Below are 19,141 nucleotides of genomic sequence, written 5' to 3'. Positions count from 1 at the left end.
CGTGATGTTTCTTTAATTGAAGTACCTGTGCCAGCACCGTCGGCCGTAGCAAAGCGGATATTTTTTGCAAAAACGTTCGTTTATAATTACACAGTTGGCTTGCGCAACGCGCTCTGACGAAACCGTTGCGTTTAATGGAGGCACAGAGGTTGTGTACATGACGCCGAGTGGTGGTGGTGGTGTGCACGTTTGTAAGACGGTGATGCGTGTGCGTGTTTGCAGAACCCAGGTCGTTTGCGAGCGTGCACTTGCTACCGGATGTTAGCATTAAAGACTCTAAACGCCTTTGAACAATGGGACACACGCCGTTAAGATTGATTTTTACCCAGGGGCGAGATTTTTTTGCTGCTCACTGCACTGGGGCTGCTGTCTGATTTTGCGAGTGAAATAGTTTGCGTTGTTAATGCTCTTCGTGTTTCTTCGGAATATGCCCCCACTTGGAAATTTAGACTTAATCTGCAGGCAGGCAGGCAGGTAGACATTTTACGCCACACTATTTTTGGTCATTCAGGAGCACTAAATTTAATACAATATTTCAGAACAAACGAATATTATTAAACGATTTAAAGCTTTCGTGACTGCAGGGATTCATCTTCTTGGTTCTTTCGGTAAAGTCACGTAGAAGGAAAATAATAAAATAATAATACATAATAAAATAAAAAATTATCACGACGTTTCGGCCACAACACAAGCAGCGGTCCTCAGGTGAAGAAACAGCTGTCGGAAATACAGCGTCCCTAGTCTTTCCGACAGCGAATTTTGTAAGTGAGCTCTCTGCTTCCTGCTCCTTGAAGCAGGTGGCTGCTCCTTGAAGCAGGTGGCTGTCACTGTTGACCATGTGCTGCTCCACATTCACATGCAGTACATTTTTTTGTCCTACTGCGTGCAATGAAAGCAACACACATCTGGGCAAGATTGCAGGACGCGTTTTTCCCGATGTTCTTAGGCCTTAACGTCGGATGAATTTAGTGGTCGTACATATGTAAAATACACAGCACGTCATGGAAGCATGAATTTAGAATTTTACTTATATATATAAATGCCCATTCATTGCACGGGGTCCGGGAAGGGTTCGTTATGATTGGGAAATACTGGTAATTAATGGTATTCATGAAGTGGTATATGACTTGAGGCCTTTGCCCCAGGTAAAAAATCCATTGCTAAAAAGTGTCACCGTGCTAATCTTATCGGGTTTTAGCCGTATAAAAACTCTCTTTCCATTCTGTAATATTTTTATTTGAAAGTTGGGAATTGTTTTTTTTAAGAGAACTGAAAACCATGTTCATACAATTAATGAATGTTAATTCAATCCAAGGGGCAAATGGAGTCTTCACGAGGAACGTGGACTGTGGAAATGTACGCGGGGCATTTTTCTCATTACAGTATACGCAAATACAGTTTTGGTAGCGAGGGCAGGAAACCCGCGGCTGAAGGCGGTGGGGATGTGGTTGGTGCTGGACCTCCCCGTACAGTTGGGCAAAGGGGAGTGAGAGGAGGTGGGGCTGGTGCCTGCAGTGACAGGCACAGATCGTTACGCGCCATGACCCCAGATTATAACTTCAAAAAATACAATGCCTAAGAACCGATTATATCTCCACCTTCTCGATACCAACCTCGAAATACAGCACCCAGCCCTGAACACACACTCGCGCGTGCACTTACGCATGCACGCAGAGAGACCCCCGCGGTTATACATGCAAGAGCCCACCCAAGCCGATTGTTTGACCCGCTGGCAACACCTTAGCCAAGCACACTAAACGGGCATGGAGCAGAGTTCATCAGAGCCGCCGCTGTTTATGCAGCAGGGGCACCGAGGCACGGTGCCTAAAGTGGGCAGGCTGTGTCCCGCCTGCCAGTGGCGCTGGCGCTGAGCGGAATTTGTCGAGGTGCGGCAGAGGCACACGCCACGGCGAGGAAGGGGGTCGGGATGTCTCGGTCATCGCAGCAGCAGCAGCCGCATGGGCGAGGTGGAGCGCCGGCGGGTCGCCGTGACGCGGACCGCACCGTGACCGTCCCAAAGGCGCTGCTGAAATTGCCGGCGACGCGGTGAGTGGCTCACCTCGCGTGAGACGACTTGACGGTGCCTCCAACAGAGAGCGCGCCGCTCAGGCAGAGGGGCGCTGTACGATCCACCAGCCTTGGCTGTGGTCAGAGTGGCAAGTGGTGTCTGAACCAGTCCTGACCAGCGGAAGGGGGGGGGGTGTGAAGAACGGGCAAACAGCTCACACGACCGACACGGCGTGGGAAGTCCTCCATCAAGCAGTATTTTGACAAAGGGTCAACAAAAGGTACGTTTAATTAAATAAATTACCACTTAATTAATGTGCTCGATAATCACCCGGGCAGCCAGACAACTTATTATAATGCCAGTTATTTACTCCGGAGTCTCAAGACCCCTTTTCTAAGTGGAGTCCGTCAACATCGGGATGTTTGGAAAAGTTCGTGAACGAATGTTGTGGCTTAATGGGGGTGATGAAGACCGGGAGTTTACGCAAAGACATCCCCGCGCATGCGAGGGGGTGACCCTGAGCGCTGTAGTCTTCTGGACACATCGTAGCCCTCACGCCACTCACACCTGGCAGTGCCTGGCAGGATGCGCGCCACAAATGAACCACAATACCTTGCTGAGCTCGTCAAGGAGCATAAACCATCACGCGAACTCCGGGCATCCTCGCAGTAGCGGCTTCTGGCCGGCCATCGAGCAAAGACGGTCACTGGCATCGCACGCTTTTAGATGCGCTTCTGCGGCCGTCTGGAACGCTCTACTTCCGATATTAGGAAGCCACTGGAGCTATGCACTTTTAAATATAGATTGAAAAGGTACGTGTTGAGAACTGCTTTTTGTGTTTAGTTTGTTGTCCTTCGCCCGCACCTCCAATTCTTGCGGTCGGCTATGTACGGTGCGAAAGAAGTTCAACATGCATACACACAAGGGAGGAGAAGTGTTAAAATAAAACAAATTGTAAATGGTGTTGAAGATGGGTGCATTCACAACCGAGCGAGCTTTAAAGGTTCAATAGTCTTGTTCCTCTCAGCATTTCTCTTGTGCGACACACCACCTCTAACGTTCATCCAACAATCACAATAAGCCTAAAAAACATAACTTCGTGTCCAAAGGAAAATAATATAAGGATGGACATTTTGATCGCTGCATATGTGCCCGAAGTTTTACAGATCATATTCACAAAAGTCTGATTGCTTTACTGCCAGCTGAAGTTTGTACCGCTTGGCACATCAAGGAGAGCTATGCTATTGCATTCATAACATGTTCCAGATGACGCAGTCCATGTCCTCCGTGTACATTCATAATAGACAAAGCTCGCAGGCTCCTTTATAAATAGCAAGTTCCTAATGAAATACGCGGACATGGAGCGTCGCCTTTTATTGTCTGTTTTGCGCGCGATGCGCGTGTCTGTGTTAAAACGTTGTTATTTCACATTTTTCTACAAATGAGTAACAGGTGGAAGGCTAGTCAGCGTTCGTGTCACACTCCAAGGGAGGGAAATTACTTGGTTCACTGATGCTGGAGATTATTTTAGTATATTTTAATGAGACTTAAGTTCATTTTAGAGCTTCAAGCTATGCAGCCCTGGTGTGGTGGGGGAGGCGATCAACCATTTATCGATTGAGAATGGCTGGAATTGTTGTTGTTGTCTTATCCACATGATCTCAGTTTTGTGTACATATTTGCATTCAATAATATACTCTATTAATGTATAAACACCACTGATCTGATCGTGTGACGCGGTGCTCGCCGCGTTAAGGTCATAATAAAAAAAAAACTTGAGTTCAAATTCCTGTCAGGAGTCAAACACGACCCTCTATATCCAATAAAATGTCTACCACTGCCAGAAGCCAGCGGTGGTGAAATTGGCCCCTGCCATAAGAATATGGATTTGCCAAGGCTGGCTTGGGGCCGCCAGTGGAGGTGAGCATGACCGGTTGAAGTCACTGGCGCCATTATGTCGTCCAGATTTTGGTGCCGATGCTTCCCGTAGCCACAATGCAGGAACGCTCTGAGGCTTGTAACTTTGCATGAATTCATTGATGAACATCGAATAATTATGATTTGAAGCTTTCGTGACTGCAGGAATCTATACTATTTGGTTCTTTCGGTAAAGTCACGTAGGTATCAAAATAAAATAAATCGCGGTGTTTCGGGCGCAACACAAGCGTCCGTCATCAGGTGGGAAAGCATGGTCTGCTGCTGATGCAGACTGTTTTTTTTTTCTTTCAAAAAGACACTTTTTTTGAAAGAAAAAAAAACAGTCAGTTTTTTTGAAAGAAAAAAAACAGTCTGTTTTTTTGAAAGAAAAAAAAACAGTCTGTTTTTTTGAAAGAAAAAAAAACAGTCTGTTTTTTTGAAAGAAAAAAAAACAGTCTGCATCAGCAGCAGACCATGCTTTCCCACCTGATGACGGACGCTTGTGTTGCGCCCGAAACACCGTGATTTATTTTATTTTGATACCTACGTGACTTTACCGAAAGAACCAAAGAGTATCGAATAATTAATTTACGAATCTGTCCTTACACTTACAATGTATAATATTAAGTATGTAGGAATTTATTACTGTGCCTAACAAGTGTAAGATTTGCGCCAATTATGCTCATGTTACATTCAAGCTGTGTATGGACAAAGGGACTGTGCATATGCATTTAGTTTAATTGAGCAAATAAAACGATAAAAATAGGAAATTAAAAAAACTCGGCAATACAAATAAGATGGTAAAAAAAATTGAAAAATTATTTTCATTTTTTGCAATGGAACTGCAAATGAGAATTATGAAAATGGCGAAGCTTTTTGCCTGCACCTGTGGGGATGGAATGTTTGCCCGGCTACAAATCTCCATTGCGACGTGTTTTAGCTGTTTCATCAGAAGGCTTATCTAAAGTTAGTGTTCAAAACTAATTGCCATATTTGCTTCTGGAAGTACATGTAGCACCGCATATCATTTGTGTCGTACAAGATACGTACACTGCATATATAATTTGACTATTGGACTTAATTTTTGGTGTCAAAACAGCCGAGGGTGTGTGTGTAATGGGAGCGGTTGTGTAGCGGTAATCGCGCTACGCTAGAAACCCAGCTAACCGAGTTCTATTCCCGCTCACGGACAACACCACTGACGATGATCTGAACCGATCCTGGGCCTCCCCTCGGTTAACTCAGCCTCAAATGAGTACCTTTTGTGGTGAGTAAACATCACCACTAAGGAGACAAAGGCGGGCGGGCGTGATTCTGGCTGCCCACCTCCACGAGTTCCATGCCGACCTTCAGAGGTCCTCACTAACAGCACTTGCCCCAAAAGTCTCTTGAGGCTATACGGGGGATCTTAGTCTTTGTTGTTGGCTGCCGCGGATTTCTACTGCCCCGGATTTCTACTGCCACCTGATCATTTGCCACCTGATTATTTGCACCCTGGTCGCTGGGGGATCCACGCCTCGGGCTGGAATTCAGTTCGCACTGCTACTTGCATGTCCACTAATATTTGCTGAGCGATCGGATAAAACACGCAAGGCAGAGGCCCCCCCGTGGGGGCGAGACGTTCAACTTTTCTTCCGTTGCGAATGTGTCGAAGGGGAAGTAGCGGGTCAGGACTTGTTCGATGATCATTTATATGCCTTGGACTTACAGACTGTCACACGAAACGTGTGTGCCTGGCATCGCGCAGTGAGCAGGTCATTGGGGTGTACAAATTCAGTCTGGCCACTGAAACATTAATAATTAATCCCCTGAGTGACTGTCATAGTTTGGAGTCGCGATGCGATTCAACAACAAACAAACAAAATCTTCCATTTTCACCATCTTTTTTGCATTATTCCTCTAATAAGTATATAATTTCCAAAAGTATTGTAAATCATACATTCTCACCCAAAGAATGTAATGCATGTGCCGGGGCTATAATAATTTACTTCAATCGATTGTAATGGATGCATCGGTACGCGCCAAAACATCACCACTGCTTGCCACAAATGCACCACAATACCTCGCTGATCTCACCAAGGAGCATAAACCATCACGCGAACTCCGGTCATCTTCGCAGCGGCTTTTGGCTTAACCATCGAACAAAGACGGCCACTGCATCGCGCGCTTTCAGATGCGCTTCTGTGGCCGTCTGAAACGCTCTTCTTTCCGATAACAGAAAGCCACAGGAGCTATGCACTTTAAATTTTCTATTGAAAACTCATTTCTTTAGAACTGCTTCTTGTGTTTAGTTTGCTGTCCTTCATTCGCACCTACACGTGCATGTATGTTGACCTTCTTTCGCGCCGTACGTAACCAACCGTGATAATCGGAGGTGCTAATCGGAGGTACATACATACCATCTCCCTGCCACGAACCCCAAAGCGGCCCCAAAATCTCACACCACCTTCTCACTCGCCGCCCGTTCTCACTCGCCGCCCGCCACGCCATTCTCCCCGTGCGAGCCGATGAGGCGGTGCATTAACACTGCAGCGAGTGTGGAAAATGGTAGAGAGCAAGAGGCTCTGAAAGGTAACCATGCAACAACAGCGGGCTGTGTTAGCCGGGCCCCGCTGAGCTGTGCAAGGGGATGCAGCGCCCAGAAAACGGCGAGAGTGCGACACGGGCGGACAACTTCCTGATGACTCCATTGAGTTCAAGTTGAGTTTTTAAAAAAGAATAAGACACACGCCACACTCCCCCGCGGCGCTGTTTATCTTGTTTCCTCAGAGCCGAGGAGGCGTGCCTTCTTTGTGGTTCAAGTGGCTTCTGTTTTTATTTGTTCAGAGCCTTCAGGGCAATGCAAATGTGGCGTTGCTTGTTTGCGCAATTATATATTTTTTTTAAATACAAAGTGTTCTTATGGGTTGACTCAGCCAGTTCCGTATGTACTCTGTGACTTTGCGATTTGACGAGGGCATCGGAGAGAATGGATCTGGAGAGAGAGGAGATGTTGGTTCAGAGTCTGGTGTTCAAGTGGGTGTTTGTGTCTTGCCCGAGTTGAGCGTCGCGGAGTAATGGACGAGAAAATGCATTGAGTTGAGGTTCCCGTGTTTGTGCTATTCACAGTTGCACAGCATTCAAGCAAGTGCGGGCACACAGGAGGCCGCCCTGTCCTCACATAGTGGGGTTATTTCACCGTCCATGCAAACGCCACGTACGCTGGCCACAGCAAACTTTTGGTTGCTACTATTCCCATTTATAGGGGGGAGGCATTTTTTCAGGCAGCCCTAAATTTAGAGGTCACGGGGGGGGGGGGCAGCAGCTGGAGGGAAATGTTTTTTTCCATAACCGGCCTCACACTCTCGCCGCTGTGGGTGTTCAACGCGCATCATATGTCACTTGTATTTAGAACTTGTTTAAAAATTAACGGTCACATTCATCTATGTTAGAAAAAAAATAGTACATTTACTCTGAAGTCCCGCTTTTATGTTGATATATAACACGATTTCGGAGGCCAGTGAGTGCATCAAAATCCATTATTGTACTGTAATTCTATGAACCCATTTCTATTCTCCCCATCTTCCCCAACCCACACTTACCAGCATGATGAAGTATGGTCCACTAATCTCTGTCACTCGTATGACATCTGAAGAACCCTCATCCAGCAGTGAATTGACAACACGCTGTACATGTACTAGGCTCAGTTTCCCGGAGCATTAGGAACCCCTCTCATTAGATTTCCAGTAAAAATCCTGCGCAGGGCAGACTCAGTCCAATTGTAGTGGCATTGTTGGGCGCAATGCGCGATCACCACTTCTCTTAGCTTGTAGTACCGGCCCCGTGTCAACAGGGGACGGAAGAGAGGCTGAGCCGGAGAGATGAAGTCGGGCCGTTGGGACGAGGTAATCCCCAGGGAGCATCGTGACCAGGGGTGCAGACCCCAGACTCACAAGAAGGGGGGTTGGGGTATGACGTCACACTCCAGGGCCCTCGGGAAGGTTCCAGAAGGAAGGCGTGGCTAGGGGCGGAGTTGAGCTTGGACCGTGGATAAAAGCCGGAATCCTGAACGGGCCTGGCAGTTGTCGTCCACTCGAAGACTCGAAGAAGCCACCCTGAAGACCTGGGGCCGGAGCCGAGGACCTTGGCTGGGTCGGGTCAGAATAGCCTCCCTAGGTCCCGCTAGCCGGAGGACCCTTAGTGAGCTCGCGCCCAACAATGCCACTACACAATCATCATTTCTTAATGTTAACTTTCATTCGTAATGCAAAACATATATAACAACTTAAAACTGGTAGTAATATCTTTTGGATGATGGTCTTGCCAACGCCATTGTTGGTAATGGTGTTTGTTTGACCATACTTCACCATGCTGGTCAGCGTGGGTTGGCAAAGGCATGTCGGTGGAGGATAGAACTCACCACTGATGATAGCTGTGGCTGGGATTGAAATATCGGTGCATGTGTGCATAGTGCAGTGTGCTAATCACTGAATCACTACCCCCTCTTCCCCTCTACCACAGGTAAAAGAAGCACTGTGCGTTTGTGTTTAGTTTGGTGTCCTTTCCCGCACCTCCGATTAGCACGGTTGGCCATGTACGGTGCAAAATAAGTTATACATCTTACATTGTCCCATAGAGAAGCTGTTTCCCGTAATTGGTGTGAGAAATTTCCACGTCCGGCTTAGAACCTGCAATGGGGAGGAGCAGTGCCCAGTACTTTTCACGAAAGGGGAAAAGCGTGGACTTTGACAAGTTTACAAAATATTATAACGGTGAAACGAAATTAACGCATACACACCGATGTGTGTGGATGGTCCTGCTGCTTTGAGCATTAATGTCACGTCGACACGTGCTCATTCGTTATCTAGTTTCAAAAGCATTGTATGGTCCATTGCAAGTACACTCACGGTGCATTTGAAACGCATGAATCTGCGCTAATTAAGACGCCGCTTGATCCTTAATCATGTGGCTGTTGCACTGTAGATGCGGTTTCAAGAGGGCACCAGTAATGGCAACCATGCTTCTTTATTGTGTCATTCGGTGTCGAGCGATGGGGGTCAATAAAATGCAAACAAATATGTATACATGAAGTCATATATTGTGCTGTATTGATCTCTACTGTCTGACGTAATCACATTGTCAAATCGAGACATTTAGTGCGCTTTGCCAAATTATATTATTAATCCGCAATTGAAAGGTGATTGATGCTGCTTTGTCAAAATATGAATCTGCCTCCACATTTTTCTCAAAATGTATATATATTTCATCGTATCAAATTATTTTGAATGCATCTTTAAAGCTAAGCAGGTATTTTAAGCCTTATAAGTATAATTATGGGAGACTGCCTGGGAATACAATGGTCTGCATGTTCTCCCCGTGGTCACGTGGATTTTTCTCGGGGTTCTCCGGTTTCTCCCTCCACATTTAGAAACATGCGTTGAGAGTATTTGCCTGATATAAATTTCGACATGATAAGCCACTTCGTTGGGCTATAATTTTGTAATAGCCAAGTCGCTTCTGAATAAATTTATATATAGCTCAGTGGGCCTTACCTGGTAAAATACAAATAAATGTTTATTTTAGTTTTAGTTTGGGCATTGAGGTACCCTTAATGTTGACAGAAACAGCAAGGGGGGGGGGGGGGACAGAAACTCTACAAGCGAAAACTCAGCAATCACGCGCTGGGGGCTTGACAAGGGGAGGTTGGGGGGGGGATTCTGGCTCTCTCTTCCCCACCAAAGTGAGGACCACGAGCGAGAACCTGGAAGCTTTTATGGGGAGGGAAGGATGAGGGGAAAGATGATTAACATACTACTACTTTTTACACTCGTTTTATTTGAGCAGGTAAGGCCTACTGAGCCATATTGCTCTTTTTCAGAAGCGACCCGGCCACAGCCTAACGAAGTGGCTATTTCACATAGAAATGTATCGCAGCCAAATACTCTAAACGCGTGTTGATTCTAAAGGTGGAGGAGAAAACCAGAGGATCTGGGGAAAAATCCACGCCACCACAGGGAGAGAGACACATAAACTCCAAATATGCAGTAGGCTAGATTTGAAGTTTTTGTGACTGCAAGGATCCATACTCTTTGGTTCTTTCGGTAAAGTCACATATCCCAGTGGAGGATATAATCTCCAAGGTCGATGTAGCCCTCAAAGGCTGAGGACACATCCAAACAGACGTTGCTAGAGCTGAAATTGCCACTATCCTCAAACATGCTAAGAAACCCATTAGCAACATTATTACTATTTTCACCTACGTGACTTTACCGAAAGAACCAAAGAGTATGCAGTAGGCGTCAGGGTCGGGATTGAAGCCACGACCTCCTGCAAACCAGGCGATGGGAGATAACATCTGTTCAGCGAGGCGTCCCCCAACTTGTATCCCGAGATGAGCTCGTATCTCGTGAGCAGCTCGTGCATGACGAACTTGAGTGCGTGTTCTCCACTCGCCTCGTCCAGCACGACCACGTCGAACGACGACTTGTCCACGTCCTGTGAACCCACGACCTCCTGTATACCAGGCGAGGTAGCTAACATCTCGCCACTGTGGTACCCACTGATGGGGTTTTAGAGAGGGGGCAACAGTGCTCAAGAATCTATTTCGTGACAGATTTCACCTTGGTGCTCCAGTAACCTCCTACATGAAGCACAACACCGGTGATTGGAATTGACCAAACATCCCAATGCAGGGGCCCTCCTGAAAAGGGAGGCATTCAGATTCAGTGACGCTTTTATGGATAAATGAAGGGTGTTATAATACGTATAATAACAATATGCATCCATATAATGGCGTTAGAAAGTGGTGCGTGCATTCGGCACGTGGGTTTTCGCGAAGTGTGTGCAGGGGTGGGACTAGGGGAGGGGCAGCTATGTGGGGGGGGGGGGCTAAGGGGGTGGACAGGCAGAGGAGTGCGGAGTGGCGAGGCGAGAGAATCGAGCCTTTGTTTTGAATGCAACGATCGAGTGTTCTCCGCACACACACACACGCGCACACGTGATCCCTGCTGATGGGCAGCCCTCCACAAACCAATCTCGAATGTGCACACACAATGATCCCATCTCAGCGAATGGCTTTCGAGTGTCTTCACATGCACGCAAACTTTGCAGAGCGTCAGCCTGTATCGGTGAAGTCCTTAAGAGTGTCTCCACATATGCATCCCTTCTGAAAGTCAACCGTCTTTAGCGAGATGCTTTATAAGGATGTCTCCACACAGTCGGCCTGTATCAGCAAGGGTATTTTCAGATCTAGACTTGAATCTAGATTTGAAGTTTTTGTGACTGCAGGGATCCATGCTCTTTGGTTCTTTCGGTAAAGTCACGTAGGTATAAAATATAATACATTAAATCACGACGGTTCGGGCGCAACACAAGCGTCCGTCGTCAGGAGGGACAACCACAGCAAGAAACAATGTCGTGATTTAATTTATTTTATTTTATACCTACGTGACTTTACCGAAATAACCAAAGAGTATGGTATTTTCAGACTTGAAATGTGTCTCCATACAGAGAGTCTCTCCCCGCCGACAGTGATGACTTTCAGCAAACGGCTTTAAGATTTTATTTCGATTTAAAGCATTCGTGACTGCAGGGATTCATCTTCTTGGTTCTTTCGGTAAAGTCACGTAGAAGGGAAATAATAAAATAATAAAAATAAAACATGATAAAATAATTCTTACGACGTTTCGGCCACAACGCAAGCAGCCGTCCTCAGGTGAAGAACAGGTCTATCGGGAAGACAGCGTCTGAATGAAACACCCCAGGCTAGGAGCGTATATTTAAGCTTCGTTGGAGGGGGAAGAGCACCTTGACAAAATAATTTGCATATCAAGAGGAATTTAGCATATTTATGGGAAATGCAGATATGGGATTAGTCACTACTTGTGAAATGCGTAGATTGTTGGCACACGCACACACACACACAGCCCTGTTGATAGACCGGGGCTTTAAGAGGGCAACACTTGTATATCTCGGGATGGTAGGATTAATTTATCATCCTACATTCGCTCTTTGTGGCATGGGTTGTCCCAGGAGCTTTGCTCATCGTTAGGGTCAACTGAAATCCGCGAAAGCTCGTTTTGGTTTCGGTGTCACATTTTAGGAAGTGCCTTTTGTGCTTCGGTTCAGGTATTTTTACGAGCCACTGTTAGCAGTGTGACTATTCAATTGGTGAATTACTCAGGGATGCAATCACGGTGATGGGCATGAATAATTAACCAGCCGAACAAGGATATGGGAGTAGGAGGCAGTACAATAAGTAGGATTATGATCACTGTGCTGTATGGGAGGTTTTCTCTCTCCATGTGTGCATAGATTTTCTCCAAGCACTTCAGTGTCCTCCTACATCTAAAACCCACTAAAAATTGTTGTTTGTGAACAAACACATCGGCAAAAATCTCGCCCCCCCCTTTCCCGTCGTTAATAATGTCTTAGAACATAAAATAAATAACCAGCTTTCTTCGCTCAATGTCAATAAGTGAAGCAAGGTCCATTGTGAACAAGAAGAGCCTTTGCCCGACACTTTAGCCTCTATTTTATGTTTCTCTTTCATTGTCTACATAGGCTTTCACGACCGATATGATTCATGATTAGTTTATTCCTTTGGGTGAGATCATCGTGTAGGTATAACGCCAAATCTCTCATCTAAAACCCTCCGCCACCCGACAGAGCCAGCCAATTTCACGTTGCCACGCCGTGGGTACATGTGCCAATGAATTTGGCTTTTTCAACTAAAACCAGGAGGAACGTTGAAAAGCGAGCAAAATGTTTGCACAACGTTTCGCCGGAGATTACATCCAGCATCATCAGGTGTGAACAAAAGCCCAGCTGTCGTGCGTAAATGTATATACGTACGTTGAACTTCTTCTGCACTGCACATAGCCGACCATGTTCATCGGGGAAGGACAACAAAGTTCCAATAAAATGTCGTGTAAAATACGGTACATTCTGGTTTTTGCTAAATAACCAAATCAATTGACATATTTGCCGATGCCATGACAACGTTATTTGATTGGCTCTGTCGGGCTGTGGAGGGTTGGGGTTAAAACATTGGCATTATAACTACTTGATGAGCTTACCCAAAAGAAACCGATGATGAATCATGTTTCCTTTTAAAGACGGTGTTCATGGTGAACCCGGTGATGTTTTTCATTTGGGCTTGTGTGCCATTGTCAATGCAGCCCATCAATACATTTGTATTTCTGAAAAAAAAAAATATTTGTAATTGAGTGAATCTTTTTCCCCATAACAGTTTCCATTTTTAAATCCTTTATATTAAGTTCGCTTGCTTGCTTGCTTGCGTGCTTGCTTGCTTGCTTACGACCGTGCAAATCTTTCGGTCGTTTTTTAACCCACTTCCCGTGATCCAATCGAGCTGACATTTTCCACACAGACTCATTGTGCGTGACAATTAATTTTCGTGGAAAAAAAATTCCACAATTTTACACTGTTTAGGGAAATTTTTTTAAATATTTAATTACCAATTGCTTAATGCTGGCAGACAATCATCTGACCCATAGGTGGCAGCCATCTCAAGCCAGAGGACGAGAGGACTCTAGCCGCCACGCATATAAAGGATTTAGAGAGAAAAACTTTGTTTTTACGGGTTAATTTTTATACATGTGTATATATTTTGTCATGAGATCAGAATCAGAATATATATTTATACTGGTGGAATCCGATGAGCTATAAAGTTATTTTTCAAAGATGTCCAGTAGGGGCGGGTCAGAACATTACAACAACAAACAATACAAAGCTACGATAGGAGTGCGAAGTATCGGAAAGGTAAACAAATCAACAAAACATTTCTACAAATAAAAATAGACTTTTTTTTATCTTACAAGAGCCCACTGTGGTATTAACTTACTGTGACTTGGCCATAAATGATAGCTCAACATAGTGGCTTATCATGTGTAAATGTATAGCAGCTAAATAATCCAAATAATATAAATAGATGTTTCTAAATGTGGAAGGAAAAACTAGAGGATCCGGAAATGTGTTTTTATATCTATTCTTAATAGTTGGTATATACCTTTTTTATTGAAGCGGTTACTCATCAGAGGGTGCTTTGATGGGCAGTCCGTAGCCGCAGCCTGGATGCATGCCAGCGCGTTGCCATGAGTCAGAAGGGAAGGTCGATAAGAGGAATGAAGTGGAAAATGTAGGGTAATTTCCATTTTCGTGGTCAAACAATTTCACAGCCCTTTGCATCTGCTGCAAAATATTGATATAAATCGACTGATGAAAACTCTCTCTCTCTGTGAAAAATGTATTCGCATGTCTCCAGAAAGATGTTTTTTTAAACGAGAAAATACCAAAAAACTGCAATAGTCAGTTCATATGTCCCCCGTAGTAAGGAGCATTTTGACAGAGTCCACATAGCCTCGTCAATATGCCCTGGCCATTCACCTGCAAATTGGATATCGAGCACTTCACTTTGCATTCTTCACTTGAAAGATGAATGCACGGTTTGCTCATTTGTAATCGCATTTGCATGTGCTTTGAATACACTACCCGCCTTAAAAATGAAAAAAATTACCTTGATCACCTAATGAGGGCAAATGGGCAACGATTTATTTGACCCAATGTATTTCACAAACACAGAAGTAGGGAGGTATAGTGCCATGAGCCCGTGGGTCTCACCTCGAGTCCTCTCAGCGCATCCATGACATCGGTGGCATCGTGGGGGCGTAAAAAGGGCAATCTTCCCCCTCCTAGGCAGATAAGAAGGTAATAAATATAGGACTTAGCCCCCTAACTATAACATTTCTGTGGAACACGAAGGTAGAAACAAATTGATCTGATGTTAATAGTAAAACATATACATTGTTATACAAGCCTGCATTTTACTTTTAAAATATCATCACCATGAGATTTGAAACGTAATTTCCTGCACATTTACTTCAACTATGAGCGGCGTTGGTAAGTGCGATGAGACGACTATTTCCCAGCTGGTGTTTTAGAGAAAGCGCTGCGTAATATGAGCCAGGGATTTGGACTCGTGTCCTTCCTGTGACGAGCTGCTTTTACCTTCCAGTGTTCCCTCGCTATTCACAAACTTGCGATCCACGAATCGCATCTGGAACTCTGCACGACTGTGAGAAAGTGATCGAGTTAAAACGAAATGCTGAGGGAGGGTGGCGTTTGTGCACAGACTGCCCTATATGACATCATAACAACAGTCTGGACCACTGGACGGGTTCCGCAGGACTGGAAGGATGCCCTGGTGGTCCCCCTCTTTAAGAAGGGGGACCGTACCGACTGTAACAACTACAGGGGCATCTCACTCCTCAGTGTGCCGGGTAAGGTCCTGGCAAGGATTATTCAACATCGCCTTGCTAGGCACGCTGAGGAGAGGCTTGCGGAGCCCCAATGCGGTTTCAGGAAAGGGCGGTCCTGCACAGATGCCATATTTTCTGTCCGTCTGCTACAGCAGAGGTGTAGGGAATTCCAAAAAGACCTACATCTCTGCTTTATTGACCTGGTCAAGGCCTATGATACCATCAGTAGGACTGGGCTCTGGGTTGTTCTTCGTGCTTTCGGAATCCCTGACCCTCTGCTCACGATCATTAAGGACCTTCATGATGGTGAGTGGGCCCGGGTAAAACTACGTGGCCGGGAGTCGGAGCCTTTCCCTGTACACCTTGGGGTGCGACAGGGATGTCCTCTGGCTCCCACATTATTTAACATCTATTTCGACTGCGTAGTTCGTGAAGCCTTCAATAGCTGTACCGGGGGAATTACTATTTGGTACAGATATAATGGGAGGCTGATCGACGCCCGGGTGCGATCAAGGGATGGCTCCCTATTGGTCAACCACGTTATGTATGCCGATGATTTGGTAATAGCTGCTCATTCAGAAGAGGAGTTGGAGACGCTGCTGCTGAGACTGGAGTGTGCCACTAAGAGGTGGGGCCTTACCATCAGCCCCACCAAAACTAAGCACCTGCCTGGGTATTTTGTACCATCGGGCACTCCACCCCCACAACTCCCAATCGGTGATGGGGCAGTTGTGGAGAGAGTGGAGAGTTTCCCATACCTGGGCAGTGTGCTTATGACCGGCTCCAGTTTATCAGCAGAGGTCTCACTCCGAATCAGTCGAGCGGCAATATCTTTTCATCGGTTGCGTAACGCTGTGTGGAACCTACCTGGTCTGTCGCTCCGCACGAAGCTTCAGGTCTTCTCGGCCACGGTCATTCCCTCCCTTCTCTACGCTTGCGAAACGTGGACCCCCCTAGTGGAGCATCTTCGCCGGTTGGAAACATTTAGGCTGGCCTGCCTACGATCCATCCTGGGTTTAACCAGGCTGGATTGTGTGAGGAGCTCACAAGTCCTTGAAAGATCTGGGCAAAGTCCCATCAGTGAGCTCCTCCGGCAGGCAAGGCTGCGTTGGCTGGGTCATGTAGCCCGCATGCCCAGCCACCACATGCCTAAACAGCTTTTGTTCGGCCGGATCGAGGGGGCTAAACGGGCGCGGCACGGGCTAGAGAAGAGATGGAGTGATGTGGTACAGGAGGATGTGGAGCTGAGTGGACTTGCCGATGACTGGTACCAGCGGTGTCAAGATCGGCCTCAGTGGAGGAGGCTCGTGAAGGACGCTACTGGGCAGTTGGAGGCAGTCGCCCTCCAACAACAACGGAGGGCGGAGGAGCGACGCTCACAACAACGAGCGGAGCGCCGGGTGGCTAAAGCACAGCAAGTTGGCACAGTAGGGGGCACAGGTGGTGCATCAGCCAGTCATCTCGGTCATCTCGGTCAGTCGACCCGTGGCACCTGGGTCTGCCCCGTGACCTCCTGCCAGCGGGCGTTCGACACTTCACGTGGCCTCAGGGTGCACATGGCCTGGCACAAGCGTCGTGGTGACGTCACCGCCACTTAGTGGCGAATGGCGGTTGTTGTTGTTGTTGAGTTAAAGTGATGAGATAATTTAAAGTAAATTCATTTATAAACTAGCATTTAATACTGTAATTTGTATTTGTACTTTATGTCTTTTTACGACCAATTTTTAATGTTTTTCCCTTCTTTTCTTCAATCACGTTTTTTTTTACCCACCCAGAAAAGCCTCACTGAGTCTCACACCTCTTTTCAGGAGGGTCCTGCCAAGGTGTTTTGCAATAGGGGTCGATGATTGATGTTGAATATTCCAATTGAAAATGTAACTGATTAGCTGTGAAGGCCACCTTCATTTAATGTTCTTGTGCAGTGGAGTGAGATTGGTTTGCTGGCCACAACTGAGATCAGGGGCAAGTGATGTCTGAAACAGTGTTGGGAGCCCCCCCCTCCCCCCCGCCTTGACGAACCTGCATTGACCCGCATGGTATGGCAACATAAAATAGCATGACCAGCACAGTGTGGTAAAGCTTACATCCAGCAGTGGATTGCCAAAGGGCTGTAAATCGTTATGGTTATTGTTGTACGAGCACTGTGTAGCAATTGCCACCAAATGTCTAGCAAATTTGAGGGTTCTATTGTTTCATTCAGAATCAGTAATGGCACGTAATTCTGTTGTCGGCGGCATAAAAGAACGTCGATGAAATTTCGAATTAAAGCTTTCGTGACTGCAGGGATTCATCTTCTTGGTTCTTTCGGTAAAGTCACGTAGAAGGGAAATAATAAAATAATAAAAATAAAACATAATAAAATAATTCTCACGAGGTTTCGGCCACAACGCAAGCAGCCGTCCTCAGGTGAAGAACAGGGCTGTCGGAAAGACAGCGTCTGAATGAGGATGGCTGCTTGCGTTGTGGCCGAAACGTCGTGAGAATTATTTTATTATGTTTTATTTTTATTATTTTATTATTTCCCTTCTATGTGACTTTACCGAAAGAACCAAGAAAACGTCGATGAAGCTTTGAATTAGTTTCCTATTTAATTATTCGCAAGGAGACATTTACACTTTAGGTCTTTTACGCAACCGGTCACTGGGCTGTGTGGTGTTCAGTGTCTGCAGCGCTGCCTATCTGTCCCTGCAGGTCTGCTACGTCTCTCCTTTGGTCATAAGTCGTTCGTCGAGTCACCACTGATCTGAAGCAGGGTTCGTGTGCGAGTTGTGAAGCAACACAGTGCGTGGCTGTGTGTTGGTTATGCGTGTGTCCACTGCATTAATGCAATTCATATTACCCTGTCATCCGCGTCATTCCGTGTCCAATAATCTATTCAGTTTGCATGCCTTATTAATTTAACACCTTAAGTTCATATTGGATATCTCCAAGTGATTCAGGGGATGAGAGATTGTACTAATTTCCCAATGCTTTTTTTTTTATAAACATCTTTTTTGTGTGATCTGTACATAAAAGCCCATCTCAACGGAAGCCATTCTTCAAATGTGTCACTGCAGAATGGCGAAGCCATTAATTCAGCTCCTGAGTTAGTGCTGAAGAACAAGCGACATGTATAATTGTTTCATTAGTCCTCTCAATAGCCGTTCATTTTCCTGTGTCGACGTTATGATTTAACTTTAACGTTTGGTGTGGGTGGGCGGGATGCTGTATGAATTGTAACCTTCCCTGCCAAATGCCCACAATGCACATGTTTTACCATTGAGCGCGCACATCCATACGTTCATTTCATTTGTATAAGAAACTATATTCATTGCACATGCACAGGAGTGATGCCGAAACTCAAATCCCTCCTAACTCATCAACCCCTCCACTCCACAAACACAGACACGTTGACCCGCTAAAACGGTCATAGAGCCAAACCCTGCCACAAATGAGGACATCGTGCGATGCGTAAACATCGCCACTCGAGAGACAAAGGAGGCCGGGCATACTGCTGGCGACCCTTGTGTGCCGTGCCGGCCTTCATAGGCGCTGCTCGCTAACAGCACTTGTCCCAAAAGTGTGTGTCCAGGCTATACGGGGGCTCTTTATTTGTGTATGAACTCTCGTCTCCCTCTGTCCCGTCCTCTGCGTGTGCCCAGGCTCCGCTGCCTGGTGAAACAGCTGGAGAAGGGCGAGCTGCCCGTGGCCGAACTCCGCAGGAACATCGAGTACGCGGCCTCTGTGCTCGAAGCTCTCTACATAGACGAGACCAGGTGCCCCACGGCAACACTCGCGCGTCAATACATCCACGCGCACATACTCACGCAGCAGCACACACACACGCAGCAGCACACACTCACGCAGTAGCACACACTCACGCTGCAGCACACACTCACGCAGCAGCACACACACACGCAGCACACACACACGCAGCAGCACACGCAGCAGCACACACTCACGCAGTAGCACACACTCA

General features: G+C 46.3%; 1 protein-coding gene across 10 annotated transcripts in view; it reads left to right on the top strand.

Moving 5' to 3' along the window:
* Positions 1 to 19,141, top strand: part of LOC144933790 (dual specificity calcium/calmodulin-dependent 3',5'-cyclic nucleotide phosphodiesterase 1A-like) — a 180,963-nt gene that overhangs the window by 108,079 nt on the left and 53,743 nt on the right. For 9 of the 10 annotated variants that reach the window (XM_078858946.1, XM_078858964.1, XM_078858927.1 and 6 more), the window contains one exon: positions 18,825 to 18,938. In XM_078858946.1, coding sequence (XP_078715072.1) covers positions 18,825 to 18,938 — 114 coding nt within the window. Of the gene's footprint in view, positions 1 to 1,939; positions 2,047 to 18,824; positions 18,939 to 19,141 lie in introns of those variants that run through there. The other variant, XM_078858985.1, reaches the window with a different exon arrangement.

This window comes from Lampetra fluviatilis, chromosome 1 (assembly GCF_964198595.1).
Source record: "Lampetra fluviatilis chromosome 1, kcLamFluv1.1, whole genome shotgun sequence".
Lineage (NCBI taxonomy): Eukaryota > Metazoa > Chordata > Hyperoartia > Petromyzontiformes > Petromyzontidae > Lampetra > Lampetra fluviatilis.
This window is presented reverse-complemented; position numbering and strand designations above follow the sequence as displayed.